The sequence below is a fragment of the Cercospora kikuchii genome (genome assembly GCF_019650295.1).
Source record: "Cercospora kikuchii DNA, contig_00006, whole genome shotgun sequence".
NCBI lineage: Eukaryota > Fungi > Ascomycota > Dothideomycetes > Mycosphaerellales > Mycosphaerellaceae > Cercospora > Cercospora kikuchii.
The window spans coordinates 1,418,358-1,438,539 of record NW_025408587.1 but is presented as its reverse complement, the minus strand read 5'-3'; the positions used below and the strand labels follow the sequence as shown (position 1 = coordinate 1,438,539).

The 20,182-nt window shown below is 53.0% G+C and overlaps 7 protein-coding genes across 7 annotated transcripts; 5 read left to right on the top strand and 2 right to left on the bottom strand.

The window, feature by feature from the left end:
• Window positions 1-211: 211 nt before the first annotated feature.
• On the top strand, window positions 212-3,167 carry CKM354_000947800 (importin-alpha export receptor; the record flags this gene model as incomplete). Its single annotated transcript, XM_044804902.1, has 2 exons — window positions 212-281; window positions 346-3,167. The coding sequence occupies 2 exons, from the start codon at window positions 212-214 to the stop codon at window positions 3,165-3,167; spliced, it is 2,892 nt and encodes a 963-aa protein (XP_044660837.1).
• An 853-nt stretch (window positions 3,168-4,020) lies between these two features.
• On the top strand, window positions 4,021-6,244 carry CKM354_000947700 (uncharacterized protein; the record flags this gene model as incomplete). Its single annotated transcript, XM_044804901.1, has 2 exons — window positions 4,021-5,578; window positions 5,724-6,244. 2 exons carry the CDS (start codon window positions 4,021-4,023, stop codon window positions 6,242-6,244), a joined length of 2,079 nt encoding a protein of 692 aa, XP_044660836.1.
• A 3,300-nt stretch (window positions 6,245-9,544) lies between these two features.
• Window positions 9,545-10,521, top strand: CKM354_000947600 (uncharacterized protein; the record flags this gene model as incomplete). The annotated part of the gene is made up of 3 exons (XM_044804900.1): window positions 9,545-10,005; window positions 10,066-10,364; window positions 10,415-10,521. The coding sequence occupies 3 exons, from the start codon at window positions 9,545-9,547 to the stop codon at window positions 10,519-10,521; spliced, it is 867 nt and encodes a 288-aa protein (XP_044660835.1).
• Window positions 10,522-11,744: 1,223 nt separating this feature from the next.
• On the top strand, window positions 11,745-14,017 carry CKM354_000947500 (uncharacterized protein; the record flags this gene model as incomplete). The annotated part of the gene is made up of 2 exons (XM_044804899.1): window positions 11,745-11,929; window positions 11,989-14,017. 2 exons carry the CDS (start codon window positions 11,745-11,747, stop codon window positions 14,015-14,017), a joined length of 2,214 nt encoding a protein of 737 aa, XP_044660834.1.
• A 287-nt stretch (window positions 14,018-14,304) lies between these two features.
• CKM354_000947400 (uncharacterized protein) lies at window positions 14,305-15,665 on the bottom strand (the record flags this gene model as incomplete). The annotated part of the gene is made up of 3 exons (XM_044804898.1): window positions 14,305-15,271; window positions 15,326-15,401; window positions 15,452-15,665. 3 exons carry the CDS (start codon window positions 15,663-15,665, stop codon window positions 14,305-14,307), a joined length of 1,257 nt encoding a protein of 418 aa, XP_044660833.1.
• A 783-nt stretch (window positions 15,666-16,448) lies between these two features.
• CKM354_000947300 (3-isopropylmalate dehydrogenase) lies at window positions 16,449-17,826 on the bottom strand (the record flags this gene model as incomplete). Its single annotated transcript, XM_044804897.1, has 6 exons — window positions 16,449-16,681; window positions 16,735-17,458; window positions 17,515-17,583; window positions 17,642-17,662; window positions 17,717-17,736; window positions 17,796-17,826. The coding sequence occupies 6 exons, from the start codon at window positions 17,824-17,826 to the stop codon at window positions 16,449-16,451; spliced, it is 1,098 nt and encodes a 365-aa protein (XP_044660832.1).
• A 596-nt stretch (window positions 17,827-18,422) lies between these two features.
• On the top strand, window positions 18,423-19,616 carry CKM354_000947200 (uncharacterized protein; the record flags this gene model as incomplete). Its single annotated transcript, XM_044804896.1, has 3 exons — window positions 18,423-18,985; window positions 19,040-19,330; window positions 19,421-19,616. 3 exons carry the CDS (start codon window positions 18,423-18,425, stop codon window positions 19,614-19,616), a joined length of 1,050 nt encoding a protein of 349 aa, XP_044660831.1.
• Window positions 19,617-20,182: the final 566 nt, after the last annotated feature.

Genomic DNA, 20,182 nt, shown 5'->3' with positions numbered 1-20,182 from the left:
TTTCGCAGAGCCGCATGCAAGTCCAAACTTTATCTGCGGCGTTGTTTGTGGGACAGCCCGCTAGTTCAAGCTGCTGCTGGTCGTCTGTTTCGTTCGTAGTTTGTCCGAGCAACGACTTTCTCGGCCATCTTCCTCTCGTTTGCTCTGTTCCCTCTCCCACTTGTCCACACTCCGACCTGCACGCCATACTCACAGCACCGTCTCGCGCACAATGGCTGTGTCACTGCAGGGCGTGGCAGATCTGCTCAAGGCCAGTCTGAACCCCTCGCAGCGAGCTCAAGGTACGCATATACTAGCTTCTTACACGGCCTATGCACAAATCCACTGACCACCTCCTCTCCACAGCCGAAGCATCACTCAAGGCTGAGGAGGCAAAGCCTGGCTTCTCACTCTCACTCCTCCAAATCGTTGCCACAGACTCCTTCGAACTCAACATCCGACTCTCCAGCGCTCTGTTGTTCAAAAACTTTGTGAAGCGAAATTGGGTGGACGAGAACGGAACACACAAGCTCCCCGACAATGAGGTGAACACAATCAAGAGCGAGCTCATTGGGCTCATGGTACGAGTGCCTCCAAATATCCAAGCACAGCTGGGTGATGCTATCAGCGTCATCGCAGACAGTGACTTCTGGGAGCGGTGGAACACACTCGTGGATGATCTGGTGTCGAGACTGACCCCAGATAATGCTATCGTCAACAATGGTGTACTACAGGTGGCTCATTCTATCTTCAAGCGATGGGAGCCACTTTACCGCTCCGACGACCTGTACACCGAGATCAACCATGTTCTCTCCAAATTCGCGGCACCCTTCCTCCAGCTCTGGGAGAACACCGACAGACAAATCACACAAAATCAAAGCAACCCGGCAGTGCTCAAAGCACACTACGCGACCCTTGATCTTATTCTCAAGCTGGTCTACGATCTATCGACCCACGATATGCCTCCACAATTCGAAGAGTCCCTTCCTGCCGTATCTGGCCTGCTGCACAAATATTTGACCTACGAGAACGCCGCGCTGAACACTGATGATGAGTCTGAAGCTGGTCCGCTGGAATACGTAAGAGCAGGTGTCTTCAAGGTTCTGAATTTGTACACTCGGAAGTACGACGATGAGTTCAAGCCACACGTACCACAATTTATCGAAACATCTTGGACGTTCTTGACAAACATCGGACCAGAAGCCAAGTACGATCTCGTGGTCAGCAGAGCGCTAGAATTTCTGACTACAATCGCTAGCATTCCAGAGCATGCGCAGAGCTTCAACAATGCCGATGTGCTCGGACAAGTGACGGAGAAGGTCGTGATTCCGAACCTGTCTCTGCGAGAGTCGGACATCGAAACCTTCGAAGATGAGCCAATTGAATACATTCGCAGAGATCTGGAAGGTTCAGACGAAGATACGAGGCGCAGAGCTGCGACCAACTTCCTGCGGAAGCTGCAAGAACAATTCGAGAAGCCTGTGACAGATGTGGTCACACAATACATCAACCACTTTCTCGCTGAGTACTCAAAAGATCGCGAAGCGAACTGGAAGTCGAAGGATACTGCCGTGCACCTTTTCTCCTCCATCGCGGCGAAGGGTGCAGCAACAGCCGCCAAAGGTGTCTTGAGCGTCAACCCCAACACGGACGTGATCAGCTTCTTTCAGACCAATGTGGCAGAAGACCTGACAAACGCCAATGCACAGCCATTGCTAAAGGTTGATGCTATAAAATACTTGTACATCTTCCGCAGCATCCTCTCGGCAGAACAGTGGCAAGCGGCGTTTCCACTTCTCGTGCAGCACCTGAACTCGTCGAACTACGTGGTCTACACGTATGCTGCCGTGGCAGTCGACCGCGCCCTCTATCTCACAAATGATCAGCGGCAACCAATCATTCCACGAGATAGCATCCTCCCACTGGCCAAGGACCTACTGCAACACCTTTTCACCCTCATCACCAAAGATTCCAAACCTGAGAAGGTTCAGGAGAATGAATTTCTGATGAAGTGTGTAATGCGAGTCTTGATCGTGATCCGCGACGGTCTTGTGCAAATCCTGGACCTGGTCCTGACAAATCTCGTCAACATCACCGAAGTCATTCGGCACAATCCATCAAACCCAGGATTCTGCTATTACCACTTCGAATCTTTGGGAGCTACCATTCGATTTGCTGGCCCAGTTCAGCCGGAGAAGATCGAGAACACCTTGTTCCCCGTGTTCATGGAAGTACTGCAATCATCAGTGGAAGAGTTTACACCCTACATATTCCAGCTGTATGCTCAGATCGTTGCGAGCAATCCCTCAGGGACGATCTCGCCCAATTTTCAACAACTCGTGGGACCCATCCTCACACCTAGCATGTGGGACAGCAAAGGCAACGTTCCTGCCTTGACGCGGCTGCTCCTCGAAATCGTACCTCGCGGCGCTCAGCAGATCGCCACTGCTGGGCAGACTGAGGCTGTCCTCTTGGTTTTCCAGAAGCTTGTGGCCAGCAAGGCATACGAGGGATACGCCATGGACATCATCGAGATGGTAGTCAAGAGCTTCCCGCCCAGCGCGCTAGAGAACTACTGGCCTACGATCTTGCAGCTCATGTTTCATCGTCTCACAAACACAAAGACCGAGCAATTCACCCTCCGCTTCGTGCGTTTCTACCATCTGGTATCCGCACTTAGTGACCAAGGTCTCGGCGCTGATTTCTTCATCGCAAAGGCCGATGCCGTGCAGGCAAATGCCTTCACGCCTCTCTACACTGGCATAATCCTTCCCGATACGCAGAAACTCAGCAGGCCATTCGATCGCAAGACAGCTTGTCTGTCGCTGACGCGGACACTCGCTGACAGCCAGGCGTTCGTGGAGAGATACGCCAAACGCGGCTGGACAATCACCTGTGAGGCATTGTTGAAGCTCCTCATCAACCCACCTTTGCCTCCCGCCGCGGATGACAACGTGATTGAAGATCGTGATGTCGATGAACTGGGCTTTGGAGCGGCTTTCACACAGCTCAATACATGCAAGCGACCCTCTCAAGACCCTTGGCCGGAGGTGCAAGACGTGAAGGCCTGGGTAGGCACCACACTTCGAGAAGCAGACAAGAAACACAATGGTCGCATCGGACAGTTCGTCAACGAGAAGCTCGATGCACAAGGAAAGGCGGCTCTTCAGCAGGTCATGTCCGGGTAGAGAGTTTGCATGGGTAGGGCCTCGGAGGTCATCAACGAGAGCGCGGCGTTGTGGCAGGAAAAGGATAGCGGAGAGTGCTTATGATACCACGGGCGAATGCATACGATGCCGCCCAGCGTTACGTCAGGCCTGTAAGTAGGTCAGTTACCCCAGTTGTGCTCCCACATCTTGTTCGATAGATCGCTGTTCATGTCTTGCATGTGCTCTGAATGTCTTCGCGTGCCGCACGGATGTTACTTTCAGCCAATGCGAAGCAGCTTTCGGCGAGACCCACCTCACTTTCCCACTTTTGACTCCCAGAGCTCGCGACGGCGGCAGCATCACCAACATGTGCCTGGTATCACCCGCGTGGCGCAAACCTCATGAGTGAACAGCATGCTCTGTAAGAGAACACGTCAATGCATTCTCGCTTTGAACCACGACGCGGAAGACGTCGTCCGCAGTGCGCTGTCATACCGCAGCTCTCATGCCGTCGCGTGGCCACAGCACATCCCATACCACTCTTTCTCCGCCTCACAAAGGTCGCCGATTCTCATCTCGCCTGAGCGCAGCATCGCGTCTGGAGTCTCCAGAAATTCTGCAACATGACAAGCCAGCGCAGAGCCAGAGTACTCCCGTTGCCCCCACTCCATGCAAGCAAGAGGCACAGCAGGCGCCTATCTGAATCTTAGCCGCCCAGAGCTGCAGTATCCTTGGACAGAAGGTTTTTGAGTGGCAGGTATATACTATGCTTGCTGTCCTGTTCCACCATGCTCGATCCTGATACACTCGTTTCCTTTTTTGTTGTTGCTGACTGCAGAACATACTGGCCATTCGTTGGATTTGTCTGGATATACGGGAGGTGTGACCGAGTATGAAACAATCTCGCAATAATGGCTACCGTGGAACCTTTCCCTTTCACTGGCGTGCACCGGCCGTTATGGTTTCCTCTCTGCTGGCTGGAGTAGCGCTGGCAATTGGACATCATGCCTTTTATGCTTCTCTTGCAGGAGCTGCCGTCTCCTCAGAACCAATAAAAGTGGTGGGCTGGTCGACAACACAGCAACAGATCAACATCGCTGTAGGCACGGCGTTCGCATTCGTTGTGAAAGCGTCCCTGATTCTGGCCTGCAGCACTGCCTACATCCAGCTATTGTTCGGTGCTTTGAACAGAAAGGCCTTCAAATTGGAAGTCCTGGACAACTGGTTCGCAGGGTTGGGAGACTTGTGGAGTTTGGGGTGCGTAGCCAGCTACTGGAGATATCCGCTCTTGACGCTTGTGGCGTTGACTTGTTGGTTGTTGCCCATAGCAGCCATCATCTCACCCGCTGCGTTGTCTGTCGTCTTCGATCGGACATACCCGTCTCCTGTACGATCGGAATTTGTACCACAACCGGCCTTCAACAGCTTGGCATTCAGCGACCTCCGATTGAGCGAGTACCAGCCAACACGACACATACTGCAGCTCAAAGGTCAAGTGGAAGAGGTCACGCGTATTGCTGCTGCCACCGCAGCAGCTGGATCCATACTTTCGATCGCCCCTCCTGACACAAATGCATCGTGGGCAGTGAGCTTTGATGCTCCTCGGCTCGCTTGCGAGGAGATACAGGGTGAACTACGCCAGGCGATCAAAGAGAATGTACAGTTGGTCGTTGCTATAGCCAGCTGGAGGTCGCCAGCGGGAAACTTCGTCGAGAAAATGTTTACTTATATGGGCTGGACCGCTTACTCGAACGACACGTCACCTCTTCCGTTCAAGCAGACCTTGCGCACGAAGATTTGGGAGCTCCAGACTACTGGGGAATCTCCATATTTCATGGGTGTGGGCACTGATATGTTCTTTGGTCTGTTCCCACGGCAAGTATTGGCTGAAAAGACATTCGGCTACGGGGTCAACACGTCCGATATCATCACATACAACGGCGTGAACATGACCTTGATGGACTGGTACTTCGAAGACGCTACCTTGCTCCGCTGCAAAATAGTGCCGACGACGTACGATCTTAATTTTACGTATAGTGGTGTGAGCCAGGATCAAAATATCCAAGTGCTCGCTGCGAGAGATCCTCCGGCCATTGCGACGAACACGACTATGCTACAAGTCGAGGCACCTGACGCCTGGCCTTTGGTCATGTCAGTCGAAGGGTTTTCTGACGTCGAACTCGACGCGAACAATATTACTGAAGGCGCGAAAGAGACCATGCGGCTCATGTCATTCTCTGCCATCCAACAAGCCGCGCACTCCTTCTTATTAGGTGCTGCAAACACTTTGGGCGATAAACGCAATCAAGCGAAGCTGGACACAAGCCTCGAAAAGAAACTCGAGGACTCTACGACTAATGTTTTCACCACTGTCCTATCCCAATCGCGTGAGCTAGCAGCCCTCTATGTCAACCAGCCAACGGTTTCGGAAATCACCAATACAACTTCTGGTGAGTACACATGGACAGAAAACCATACGTTTCCACCCATCTGTCCAGACACGGTACCAAATATTGTTCGTCCGAACTTTTGGATACTGTGGAGACGTCGGGAAGACTTTTCCAGAGTATATGCTGACCACGTGGCTGAGTCTAGGACTAAGTTATGATCAAGCTCTCAGCATGATGCCCGTAAGAGAGCAGGAAACAGCACGCTCATTTGAAGAGATGGTCACCGAATTATATTTCAACATCAGCCTGTCTATGGCAAGCTCTAACAGACTGACGTACAACGAATCAAGCCCGCTTGCGCCGCAACGAGTCAACGTCACCTACGGTCTGTACGGTAACGTGTACAGCTATGCTACCGACAAGCTTTGGCTAGCGTATGGGATTGCCATAGGCGTTACAGTGCTGAATGTGATCATCGGTATCATCGCTATCTGTCGCACAGGAGCATCTTACACAGGCAACTTCTCAACAATAGCTCGAGCAGCCAGGAATGCCGACATTGGCGCTGATATGCGCGAGGACCGCTTTCCAGGTAGTGATCCGCTTCCAAAATCCATGGCGAAGGCTCATCTACATTTGTACGGCAACGAGACATCGTCAGAACACAAGCACCTCGGTAGTGTGACCGTTACGGAAAGGCCACCATCGAGCGACCTGGACACCTGAGTCGAGACAGAGCAAGCTTTGCAGACAACGCATGCTTTCGTTGAACCTGCTGGAACACGAGGTGCATTGTGCGTTCAAGCTACCCCAGCTGGCTGGACCCTCCCCAATTTCGGACGTTTGGTTCAAATAAGTGTCGCTACGGCTCTTACAATCCGCCAGATGGACCAGGAGCTGGCTAGCCTCCGACTAACCGCTTGAGCAAAGTGGGGCTTTGATCAGGTTTTTCGAAAATGGAGGAATTGCTTGTTTGACGTATATTTGGTGGCCCATCGGGAGACGCGCAGTACGTGTGAATCACCAGACCAGAAAGACTGAGAGACCTATCAGCCGGTCACCATTGCGCCGCGGCTGAGCAGCGAGGCAGGAGTGGATGCTGGCGCATCAGCGCGTGGCTGCATGGTGGACTGCTGAAAAGACTTCCCGAAGACTGCGTCATGCTCGCAGACTGTGTTGGCGGGAAAGCCAGGACATGAGAGTAAACGCGCTTAGGCACATCTACATCGCAAACGTCAGCTCGGGACTATCTATGGGCTTCTGATCTTTGAGATGCTAGGTTGGATAGCAGATCAGAAGTGACGATGTTGGAGTAGTTTTGCAACGATTGTGTACTATGTTGTTACCTTCTTAGTCTGCCCAATGCCACCGTCACACAGCGTTCGAGCGGACTGCTCACGGGCATGACGGGGCGTGTTCAAGCAGCACAACGCATGGCGTGGTCGCCTGCATGTGCAACTTCCGGTGATTGCCAAACTTCTAAATTGATCTCAGGCAGTGCACGACATGTTGAAAGCCAACATTGTGCTGATTGCGACACTGTTACAGCCGCCTTGGAATCGTGCTTATTTCTACCATCTCAGCGACAGTGTATCCTACACTTCGGAACGTCAGTGGATGCGATCTGCCATGTGGCTACAGTACAACTTCAGCCAACTGCGCGTCGTGGAAACGACAGTGAAACATCCTAACAAGTCGATGAGGGTCCGATGATCTTGGGTCAGGGGAATACTATAGCAGTTGGCAGGGCTTGTCATTTTGGCCTGTGCGTGCGATCTCGCCCAATGTTGCTCAATCTAGACCTTGCAAAGAATTATCGTACAGCAGTGCCGTTGATTTGACGCTGCGGATGAAGCGTTCATGTGGCATGTAGACGGGACGGACGTTTGCACCAGGCGCATTCTGTTACACAATACCTCTGTCAGCCATGATGAGCCTGTAGTGTGGCTCTGTTGTTGGGGAGCGTATAAGAGGATGCAGGGATGCTGCTTGGCGTTGGTGGTGATCTTCCTGCCCACAGCTGTTGGTCTGTCGATCTGTCGTAGGTTTTCGAGGCCGTTGGGTGGTGGTGGAGCAATTGCTACGCAAACCCGCAAACAAATGGAAGTATCTGTCCGCGGTTCACTGACACGTGAACGGCCTTGCAGAGTCCGCCTCCTGCAAGCATGCTTGACCACCCTGTGTTGTGGCGTGCGGGCGTAGGCAGCGAGATATTGCTGCGACTTTAAATCGTGAGACCGGCGCCTAGGCTCGCAACTTCGTGGGAACACCGGCAGACTTGCGACGCTCCGCCCAGGGGTGATGCAGTGTCGAGGCAGAGTCTTGCTTGTCAAAACGTCATGCAGCAGGAAGTCGTCAGACGGTGATCGGGTCGTTGGTTTCGACATTCGCAGATCGGTCTCTATTGCCCACCAACTGCAGTCTTGAAAGCAGACGTCTTGCCGCGCACCGGTTGGAGGGGTCCTTCTCCGCTGGTCGTGTGTTTTACAATTTGCATGGCGCACATGGGAGTCGGCACACAGCATGGCGCCTATGATCCAAGCAAGGATCACCGCCCATCTCCACCGAATAGGACTTGGTGTCGTATTATGCCTCTTAGCACGGCTAGTGGCCAGTCATGGCGCACGAGCGCTGAGTGCCCAGCTGCGTGGCTCGTTTGGCCAAGTGCACAACGGTTGTCGCGCTAATCTCCTGCTCCTGCTGCTCCTCGGCAACGTGCGACAGCAGGGACACGTCAGAGAGAAAGGTCTGCACGCAGTGGTGGAACCGACTGCACTCCGAGTTGGCGGCATCATCAGCCTTGTGGGCACGCGTGATCATATGTAATGCAGGAGCCGGCATCACGGTCGTGATGGTGGGTTCGTGGTTGCAGGAAGACCCATGTTCTGCAGAGGATTTCGGCGAACGGAAGGCTTTGGGACCTACATTAGCGCCAATTTGAGCCTCGTTTCGAAACATGCTGCTTCGTGATTACAGACGGCGGTCGGGGAGATCGTCGAACAGGACGTGCAGCATAACGCTCGACGAGGCGGTCGAGACTCTCAATACGCATGGATTGCCAATCCACGGACAGCGCACGATGAACGGTCGAGACGTCGTTGGAATAAGGTCGAGCGCATTCCACGCCTGTTGCTGAGCCGAGGGAAGCGATGCAAGGAGATGACGGCCGATCGATTGACTACGACGGCTTCTCTTGATGCGCAGCAGTGTGCCCAACACACACTCCCATCGTTTGTTGCAGCTCACCCAAAGTCCGGCGCCCGACCGTGAAACGCTTCCTGCATCACGACGACATCCCTCCGCAGCGCGCTTGCTGGGCGGCGCGAGCGTGTGAGAGGCAAACCCGGAGTGGGCGCGACTGGCAGATTATTAGCACGTCTTGGACCGGCCTTCTCGTCGTGCTGTTGGCTGACCCCACAGCGCCTCCGATAATTGAATTGCGCGCTGGCGGGTGACTGCGACAGTTCGTCGTCCCGCTAGAGGCTTACCGCGTTTGAGCTTAGAGCACGAAGGAACAAGGTTTCGACATCCGTGCGCGTCTCAGGTACCCGTGCGCTTGCAGACAGGAGAAGCGTCGTCGCCGCTGGCCGCCCTGCTCAAAACCATCCGCCCGCCCCTGGCACACGAAGCTTTGCGCTCTTCTACCACAGTCGTTCACACTCAGCACCACGCAGCCAGCTCTGCCCTCACGCTCATTTGCAACATCATCACACGCGCTCACAGTCGCACAAACACTGTCACTTCCGCCCACGACCTCTGTGAGGACCAGCCTTCAAGTGAGTCCGCCTTCCGCGACATGCATCGCCGCGACCGATACCTCCTTCCGCCGTACAATGCAATGCCCGCGTGAATGCGATCTTGCCATCGCCCCCAACGGCGGCGCATTGTATGGGCGTTCTTGCCTGTTCTCGTCTTCTGCCAAACACCATTCGCCATGTTCTCGAAATGCCCGCGCTGACCGCAATCTATCAGCTCATCAAAAAACCCAGTCGTACGGATCCGTGATCCCCAGCCCAACAATCCACTATGCGCTCTACTCTCATCAGCGCGGCTTTCGCCGCTGGTGCTCTTGCTGTGCCTGCCCAGGCTCCAGCTGGCTACGGCGCCCCTCAGGTCGACGTCCAGACTGCCTACGATGTTGTGTACAAGACCGAGATCGTCACCGTCACTGCCGGCGGTCAGCCTCCAGCCTACACCCCCGAGAGCAAGCCGACCCACTACGGCCACAAGAGCAAGAAGCCTGTGACCACGACTGAAGAGGCTGCTCCTCCTGCCTACACTCCTCCCACTTACGAGCCTGCGCCTGAGCCTGAGACTCCAGCTCCAAGCACTCCATCCGGCCCAGCGAGCGGCTCGTACCCAGATGTTTGCCTGTACCACCACAACATCCACCGTGCCAACCACTCGGCTCCGGCACTCGTCTGGTCCGAGGAGCTTGCTGCCACTGCGCAGAAGATCGCCAACACATGTGTCTACGAGCACAACACGTACGTGGCAATTGCAGGGCTGCCTTCACTTGCGGAGCTGAAATGACTAACATTTGATAGCGAGATGGACGGTGGCGGCTACGGCCAGAACATTGCTGCAGGTGTTTCCCGTGACAACATCTCGGCTGTCATCACCGATTTGTTCTACAACGCCGAGGAGCCAGCCTACTCCTTGGCTACCGGCGGCTACCAGTCGGAGCCAGACATGAGCAACTTCCACGTTTGGGGTCATTTCTCCCAGATCGTGTGGTGCGGAACCACTGAAGTCGGATGCGCAACATCTGATGACTGTGGCACTCTTGGAAACACCGGCAGCGGCGTCCAGCCATACTTCACCGTCTGCAACTACAGAGGCCCAGGTGGGTTGTGAATTGAGTGAAAATGTGGATCATGCTAACATGATATTTAGGCAACTATGCCGGCAAGTACAGCGAGAACGTCAACCCTGGAGGCAAAGAGCCAACTGCCTACTGGGACGCCGCCGCCGACGCTGTGAAGAACCTGGCCGGTTACTAGACACCATCACCAGAAGACACGGACTTCCCTAGCCGCAACAACAGGACTTACGACTGAAGGCGACGGTCACTAGGAAATGCGTGCATCGGTGTGGCGTTCTTTTGTTTTTTTGAGTGTCGGAATTGACCTTTTGCAATTGCTTGAAACCACAGCACATCAGGCAGGACCTGTTCAGCAGTCACGACCATGTACACCGGACAAAATGCACGCATTTAAGCATACGCTGGACAGACAATACACGAAAGACAGCCTGATGGGCTGGTGGCTTTGACACTTTCACTTCTACTTCTTTGTGCATAGTTTGCTTGACTCCTAGGAGACGGACGGCTTGATGGCACAGCAGACTTTGATTCGAAATGACTATCATGCCCCAATGAGAATGGTTAACGATTAGCAACCACTCCAACCATGGCCACGTTTTTCCACAGATTGCGAGTCCTCATTCGTCGCGGTTAGGCTGCACATTCGCTCGTATTGGAAATTGCAGAACAGCAGGCTAGCCGGCTGGCGCAGGCAGATCCCTATATGCGCAGCGTTTAATTAGATGGCTTGAAATTCGTTTTTGCTGACTACGCCGGCAGCGCACGTGCTGTGCGCGAATATAGAGACCGCACCGTTCACTCCGCGCTGTTCCTTCACGGCAACGTGCTCGGTCGTTGTCAACCGACGACTCTTGTGTGCTCGTGCGTACGAGAAGAGAAGATGTTGTGCATTTGCAACGGGCCTCGCCGGTAGCCGTTATCCGTGTCCCACATTCTCGACCTCAGCGCAAAACGAGACAAGCGACAACCGGCCGACAGTCGGCCTTTATCCAGCTTATCTGCTGCTTGGATACAAGTCCCTGAGGCTCTGCCCCTCCCGACGCAATCATCGCTCGTGTGTATTTCTTTGGGTGGCGTCGGAGGGATTCCGATGCAAAAACTTCGTCCTTGACCTGCGCAATGGTGGGGAGCCCATTTTGACTTTTTTTTCCTGTGCGACACGCAATAAGAGGTGATAGCCCTCCATCACTCTACGTAATATCTTCTATGCAAGTCACGGCGCGACGACTGCCATCTCGCACGTCTCGGCGGTTGCTATCGGCTCAGCCAGCTTTCCGCGCTCCTTCCTCTCGCCCTCGCCCTTTCACGTTTTCGTTGCCGAATATCGAGCAGTTGCAACTGACCGCGCTCAATGGACATAGACAGCTAGTAGTCAACCCCCAGAAGACCAAATTTACGACCATGTCCGACGCGAACAACCGCGTATCGCTCAAGAATTGCTGCAATGAGAGCAAGTCTCCATATGTTCGCTCACATGCCGACAACCCGACGGCCTGGCAGCTATGGACACCTCAGACATTGGAGCTGGCCAAAACCACAAACCGCTTGCTCTTCGTGAGCATTGGCTATAGTGCTTGTCATTGGTGGTAAGCTCGCCTTTTCCCAGAGCTCTGATCTGGGATACAAGCTGATCCCAGACCGTTAGCCATGTCATGGCCCATGAGTCCTTCGACGACCCTCGAATCGCCCAGCTACTAAACGAGCAATTTATCCCTGTCAAGATCGATCGCGAAGAGCGACCAGACATTGACAGGCAGTACATGGACTTCCTCCAGGCCACTAATGGCGGCGGCGGTTGGCCCTTGAACGTTTTCGTCACGCCAGACCTCGAGCCGATCTTTGGAGGAACTTACTGGCCTGGACCAAAGAGTGAAAGAGCTAAGCAAGCTGGAGCAAGCTTTGAGGACATTCTCTTGAAGGTCTCGACAGCTTGGAGGGAGCAGGAGGACAGATGCAGACAGAGTGCAAAAGAGATTACAAGACAATTGAGGGAATTCGCACAGGAGGGAAGCATTGGCGGGAAAGATGGTCATCGTACGGACGACCACGATGAGCTGGAATTGGACTTGCTGGATGATGCATTCCAACACTACAAAATGCGATATGACGATAAGCACGGTGGCTTTGGGAGCGCGCCCAAATTCCCCACGCCAGTGCACCTCAGACCCCTCTTGCGAGTAGCATCATACCCTGCTACAGTACGTGAAATTGTGGGCGAGGAAGAATGCGTTGAAGCTCGTGGTATGGCCCTCAAGAGCTTGGAGAAGATGGCCAAAGGAGGGATCAAGGACCAGATTGGCCACGGCTTTGCACGTTACAGCGTAACGCGAGACTGGAGTCTTCCTCATTTCGAAAAAATGCTTTACGACAACGCTCAACTACTTCCAGTCTACCTCGATGCATACCTCTTGACCAAGTCGCCACTGTTTCTCGACACAGTCCACGACATCGCTACCTATCTCACCAGCCCGCCTATGCAATCTGAGCTTGGGGGAATCCACTCTGCCGAAGACGCCGACTCACTACCCAGTGCTGATGCAACTCACAAGAGCGAAGGTGCTTTCTACGTTTGGACAATGGAGGAGTTCAAGAAAGTGCTTAGCGAAGATGAACTCAATGTTTGTGCCAAATATTGGAATGTGAAGGAAGAGGGTAATGTCGATCGCCGGCACGATGCTCAAGGTGAATTGGTAAAGCAGAACACCTTATGCGTGTCACACAAGATCGTCGACTTGGCTAAAGAGCTCAGTCTCACTGAGGAGGTGGTGAAGCAGACTATCGAAAGTGGAAGAAAGAAATTGCTCGCTTATCGCGACGAACATCGTCCACGACCAGCACTTGACGACAAGATTGTGACTTCATGGAACGGACTGGCTATCGGCGGACTTGCTCGAGCGAGCGCTGCACTGCAGGAAACTTCTCCTGAAGCATCAGCGACCTGGCTCTCGGCAGCGAAGAAAGCCGCATCATGTATCGAGAAACATCTCTTCGATCCACAAAATGGCCTTCTCCGCAGAGTCTACCGCGAAGGTCCAGGAGAAACTCAAGGATTTGCAGACGACTATGCCTTCTTCATTTCTGGACTGCTGGACCTGTACGAAACCACCTTTGACAGCAACTTTCTGAAGTTTGCCGATACTTTGCAATTAACTCAGAACAAGCTGTTCTGGGATGATGTCAAGTACGGATTCTTCTCTACTCCAGCAAACCAACCCGACATCCTCATCAGAACAAAAGACGCCATGGACAATGCCGAGCCGAGCGTGAACGGTGTCAGTGCGAGCAATTTGTTCCGTCTCGGTTCAGTTCTCAACGACGAGAACTACACAAAGATGGCACGCAGAACCGTCGCTTGTTTCGAAGTAGAAATAGAACAGCACCCTGGCCTCTTCTCTGGGATCTTATCCAGCGTCGTGGCCACTAGACTCGGCGCTAAGAGCGTCATGGTCGTAGGCGATGGGGAAGCTGCTCGAGCTGTTTTGAAGAATGCGAGGGAGAAAGTCCGACCTAATTATTCGGTTTTGAGAATTGGAGGAGGGGCTAATAGTGAATGGCTCAGGAGTAGGAATGAACTCGTGAAAGATTTGAATGAGACGAGAGAGATGGTGCAGATTTGCGAGGGCCAGACTTGCAGATTGTTGAATTTGCAGCAGATTGAGGAGGAGCTGTTTTAATGTGTTGATTGACTGATGATTGAAGCCGTGGCTTGGAGTGGTAGTCGCGGACAGATGTGCTTTTTTGTCGTCGTTGATGACGACGCATAGATATCAGCACGGATGCGCAGATGCATACGGATTAGGAATGGAATGAAATGGAACGGAATGTTATGTTCATCGATTTGCGTTGCGGGTTTGACTATTTACCGCAACTCATGTCTATGCATGACAAGCAACCCGTTTCTGTCAACAAAGACTCAGCCCAGCCTTCAATTATGGCGGGGAGTGAAATGGAGGGGTTTCATTCATTCATTGAACAAAATGTGATGGGGTGCAATTGTGGTCTGTGAAGTCTTCTCCGAGTCCAGACTATTGACCTGTGGCGCTGCACTGTGCTTGAAAGGTCGAGCTCTCATGTACGCGCTGACATCGGCCTGAAGGCTCAAAGCCTGAAGATATGCCTTGGCTTCCAGCAGATAAGTATCGGACTCGAGTTGTTGATTACTCGCCTCGAATTCCTCCACTTCTATCAGATTGTATGGCTCACTTGCAGCTTTGGCGATGCTGTCATCGATGAGCACAGTATTCGCTTGAGACCATATTTCAGACTTGATTGGGTGGGCTGTCTGGATGGACTTGTCTTTCCAGATCCAGGATAGTTGCTTGTAGACTTGTACTTTCGCATTGTAAGCTTCTAGTGTGAGGCGGAGACGGTCCCGTGCCCAGATTGCGACGAGCTTCTCGCGTTGCTCAGGAGTGAAGAGCTTGGCGCACATGACTTCCACGTTCTCGGGTCGAGCGGAGGACCAGATCATGAGTTTGTGGTTGGCGAGGATGTAGTCCAGGAAGTCGTTGATGTGCGGACGAAGTTTGGATTTGTTGCTTCCAGAGTGTTTGGTTCGCTTCAGGAGGGTGCCGTTGAGGTCTACGACGACGAGAAGAGCTCGTGGGGCAGACAGTTGCTTTGGTGGCTGGGAAGCCAGCTGCATGTACAGCTGCGTCGGCTTTGGTCGTTCCATCACATGCAGTCGAGGTGCACCGCTGTAGCGTCGCTTTGGCTTAGGAGCTTCAGAGGTTTCGTGCGGAACTTTCTTGATGAATCCCAACAAGGTTGTTTGCCGCAATTGATTGGGGGCAGCAACAGGCAGTGTATAGGTTTGTGTGCCAGCTTGTTCGCGGGCTCTAGCAGCTGCTCTTTGTTTCTTGCTGAGCTTCTTTGGCTTTTCCGAGTTTGCAGGCGTGGAAACAGTGTCACATGTCTTAGTGTTGTATCTGAAGTTTTTGTCAATGCGCCGAAACCTGTCAAGAACAGGGAGATGTACTGACTGCGTTTGCTGAGAGGGCGCGAAAGCTGTGGCTGTGGCGCTGAGTTTGCTGCTCACTTGAGGCGCTGTGACTTTGCCTGCGGAGTGTGAGTAGCTGAATAGCGGCTGCGGAATGAATGAACCATACTTGTTGTGCTGGTTCCAGTCGAGTCTGTAGGTCGGGTGCGCGACCGAAGTGGATAGCGGCGTGTAGCTGGTGTACTGCTGTCGACAGTCGGGCCAGTCTCCTGCATAGCGCTGCCCTGTTCTGTAGCTGTATTGCTCTCGGGTGGCTGATCCGTGAGCGACAGGTTGTCCAGCTGCTCGGCCAAAGGGCCGTCCTTCGGCACCTTCCTGGGCATCGTGACTGATATCGCTGCCTGGCGGCGAGCGCGGAAAGAGCGAAACGGTCGCAAGTGGGCGCTGCGTCGTCAACTCGGCCAGTGTAAGATTTTCGTTGCCGGTTTGGCACAGCTTCAAATCTTCGTTAGCATCACTTCCGGCTTCAGCATCGGAGCTCGGCGGTGTCAAATACCTGTGTGGCATGTAAGGGAGCATCGTAGTACTAAATTCACAGTACCAACAAGAAGGTAACAGATGAAGACAGCCCGACACGGCAGTGAGTTGACATAGAACTCATGAAGTCGAGGCGGCGTGAGGAAGTAGAGCACGCCAAGCCAGATCCTGAAGAGTCATCAGCGCCACAGAAGGGCTTTGGTTGACACGATCATCACAACAACGATTAGGCAACAGAAGCATACAAAAGCCTGTACATATACTTCCTATTTTCTGTTTCTTCTTCGTTCGGCTGCTGATAGACTGCATAGTCTCTGCAAACGGTAGAGATTCAAGACCGAGCATCGCGGCAGCAACAATACGGCTTGCCGCATATCATGACAGCGAACCTTGAAGAATTGAAGGCTGCACTATACCACGATGTCGAGTGGGCTAAATGTTCGATTCATTGCGAGTGATGCAGCATGTGAATGCGGCTTTCGCTCTATCCGTGGCCAATCAACCTCGTATAGTCATCAGCTGCATCCTACGTGAAGGCGTAGACCAAAGGCCTTCAAGGCTACTAGTATCTTGACAAGTTTTTCCGGTAGCATTTAGCTCAAGCAAAGTGAAGTCGCGGCCAACTGACTTTACTTGAGCAAGGCAGTAAGCTCTTTCGCGACAGCGTCACCAACTTCAGAGGTCTTGGAAGATCCACCGATATCCTTGGTCTTCACACCACTCTCGATGACATTTCGCACGGCTTCGTCGATCTTCTGCGCCAGACCTGGTTGCTGCAGAGAGTACTTGAACATCATACCCAAGGAAAGCAGCATGGCGACTGGATTGACGATTCCCTGGCCGCTGATGTCTGGGGCAGAGCCTAGTTAAAGTCAGCGATACGATCCTTGCAATACCCGTGGGTTGGAATATTACCGTGAATAGGCTCGTAGATGCCATTGCATTTGCTCTTTCCATCAGGTGAAGCAGTCAGACTAGCACTAGGAAGCAGGCCCAAAGAGCCCGGGATAACTGATGCTTCGTCGCTGATAATGTCGCCGAAGAGGTTGCTCGTGACGATGACGCCGTTCAGAGCTCGTGGATTCTTGACCATGAGCATAGCAGCAGAATCAATGAGGTGATGCCCGAGCTTGAGTTGTGGAAACTCCTTTTCCATGACCTCTGTCACAGTCTTGCGCCACAATCGACTTGTGGCCATGACGTTGGCCTTGTCGAGCGACCAGACTGGCGCAGGCGGGTCCTCTGCGAGCGCAAGATGGGCTGCGAGACGGGTGACACGCTCAATCTCAGCACGTGAGTATGGCTCAGTGTCAAGAGCAAACCCAGAGCCATCGTCCTCGGTGCGGTCGCCGAAATAGATGCCTCCAGTGAGCTCACGAACGATGTTGAAGTTGACGCCACGGCACACTTCCTCTTTCAGGGGCGAAGACTTGACCAAAGATTCGGATGCGAAGAAGCATGGTCGAAGGTTGCCGTAAGTGCCCATCTCCTTTCGCAACTTGAGGATTCCCTGCTCTGGGCGAACCTTACCGGTCCCCCATTTGGGGCCACCGATGGCACCCAGGATCACGGCATCAGCAGCTTTGGCAGCTGCGAGTGCTGCATCGGTCAGTGGCTCGCCATGTGCATCGATCGAGGCCTATAAGAGATCAGCGCAATCGAACTAGGTACATGCAATATGTGCTTATGCCATACTCCGCCAAGTGGATGCTCCTGAATGTTGAAGTGGACATCGGCATTGCTCTTGTCGACAACATCGAGGATCTACGCGACGATAATCAGACCGACATTCATGTGTATTTCGCGAGCATTGGAAGAATACCTTCAGAGCTTCGGCTGTGACCTAGTGGGCAATAGTGAGCAATACAGACTTGAGCTGATTTTCGGAGCTGCTTACTTCAGGACCACAGTGGTCACCTGCATGTTTTAATTAGTGGACAGAACAGTATTTGCAATGATGCTCTTCATATGCATACCTCCGAAGACGACAATGTTGTAGGTAGGCATCTTGACGTTCTTTTGTGCGTGATGTTGTTGTGATCCCCCCACTTGGCTGCCAAAATTCAAAGTCATTGGAACCGAAGCCTCCGGAATCGGCGAGGTGAGTGCTCCGATGTGCCCAACACCATAAGCTCGACTTGCATTGTGGATTGTCGCCATGCACCGAAGTTGGTCGTGCCGCCAGCTACCTCCATACTGCACTCTTCACGCGTGTCCTCGCGATCCGGTATCGTGACGCAAGCCTGAGTAGCGACGTACACCATCTCGCCGACTGCGCGTTTGGCTCCAGGCCGTAGAGTGAGTATCGTTGAGGTAGACCACGCAAGAACCGCAGCAGGCTTGATTCGGTAACGAGGGCATCTGTGTCAGGAGCAAGGAGAAAACAGGCTGCACGCATTGCCCAAAGCACGCGTATGCGCAGTCTTCAAGCAAGCACATGCGAACAGCATGCTGCCGGCCACTTCCACGAAGCCTCCGCGCCTCCCTTGTGCAAAGACATGCTTTCCGCAGGCTGCCAAAATGCTACTGCCGATGGCGGGTCACGTCTGTTCCAGTACGACGGAAACATTTTCTACAGCATCTCTTTCTAGAGCAGCGGAGTGATGGCCTCGCCACGGCCCAGTCGCACTTTCAACCGGAATGCCAAGAAAGACAGTACTTCGCCTCATGACGGAACCCTGTCCATTCACAGAGCAGACACCACCGACTCAGCTGGCCTCAACCGCGACTTTCTTCGCAGTCAAGCTCACTGGATTCGCGACATTCTCGATCCTCAAGTCGCCCGCGAAGGACCCGATGTGTTACAGTCAGATGATCTCTTGACCATAGATGAGCTGCTCCGATCACTCTTGGAATTGGGTATTAGTCGAGACGACCTCGTTTACAGTCGCATACATCTGGCAGTCGGCACTATTGCCAGTCTGGCAACCAGGTGGCCGAAAAAGCTCGTCGAAAAATGTGATGCATTGAAGGACATCTGCGCTAGCAGATTCGGAGACTTGCAAGCCACATTGTTGTATGAGCCGGGCGGAAGACTGCATGGAGTATGTGCCCCAGGCGATTTGGACAAGGAGAAGCTGATTGTCAAATGGCTGAAGACTCCTGGCGCTCGTCTCAGCCCAAGTGTGGCAAGGAAAGTCGGCCACCTCGGATTTGAACCTGGGGAGTATGTCTCGAAGCTATGAGAACTTGGATGGAAATGTAAGCTGACTATGTTCAGTTGGTGGATTAGTGCACTCTTCGCGCATCGCGATGGTATTATCGACAGTGCAAGCAGTGAAGGAAGAATTGTGTCTGACGCCGACGCTGCGTATGCCATTGTCATGGCTGGCAGTGATGAAGTTTTCTCACCAGATGGTCAGACAATACAATACCGAGCCCGGAATAACGATCCAGGTCGTTATCGTTTAACCGCAGCTTCCCCTGAATCTCGACATCCTATTCGGGTGCTGCGGAGCCATAGACTGAACAGTCTGTGGAGGCCGAGAGCAGGCCTGAGATACGAAGGACTGTGCGTGCTATGGCGACAGCTAGTGTGCCTATACAAAAGACTCAAATCCAATACATTGTGGTTCGCCAAGCTGAAGTGATCTTTTTGCAGATACAAGATCGTCGGTTGGTCTTTGAAATTCGACAAGAAAACCAACGAAACAATATATATCGTGAATCTTAGGCGTCTCGCTGGCCAAATCGACTTCGAGACAGTCCTAGCTCGTCCATGGACCGACGAGGTTGAAGATTACAAAGAATACAAGCGCCTTCGGGATCTTGAACACGCCAAGTCGAAAACAAGATAGGATAAGAATCGAGCATCGGCAGACTTGGCACCGACTCTTGCTGGTACGACTGATGGCCCTGCCATTGAAACGCAGAGAGCACGTGAACCCCCAGCTTCCGATTTTCTGACATCTCCGTCCAGCGTAGTTCGCTGGATCAAGCAGAGATCACGCGGTTTGACGCAATGAACGCACCAGAGGAGCACACACGGTGGCCTCAGGAATTGACTTGGGTCCTTCGAACTGGCATGAGAATCAGAAGAGGATCGAGATGATGGTACAAGCAGCGTCGCAACGCTTGCAAACTCTGTCTCGAGTAGCGAGACTTGCTCAAGTGATGAGAGCCGGGTTTGGATCAGCATTGATTGACCACGAGTGCACGAGGCATTCGTGCTTCTGTTGGGAATATCCACCGGAGCCCCATCACATGCTACACGAGTTATCTCAGTGATTAGTGATAGCTTTCAACATACGGTGTAAAGCTTGGCTTTCTAACAGCCGTCTTCCATTTCCGAGAAGTTGTTCCAAACACTGCTCGCTCCCAGCTCAAATCCATGTCTGTTCCACGTGTGAGCTGATCAAAAAGC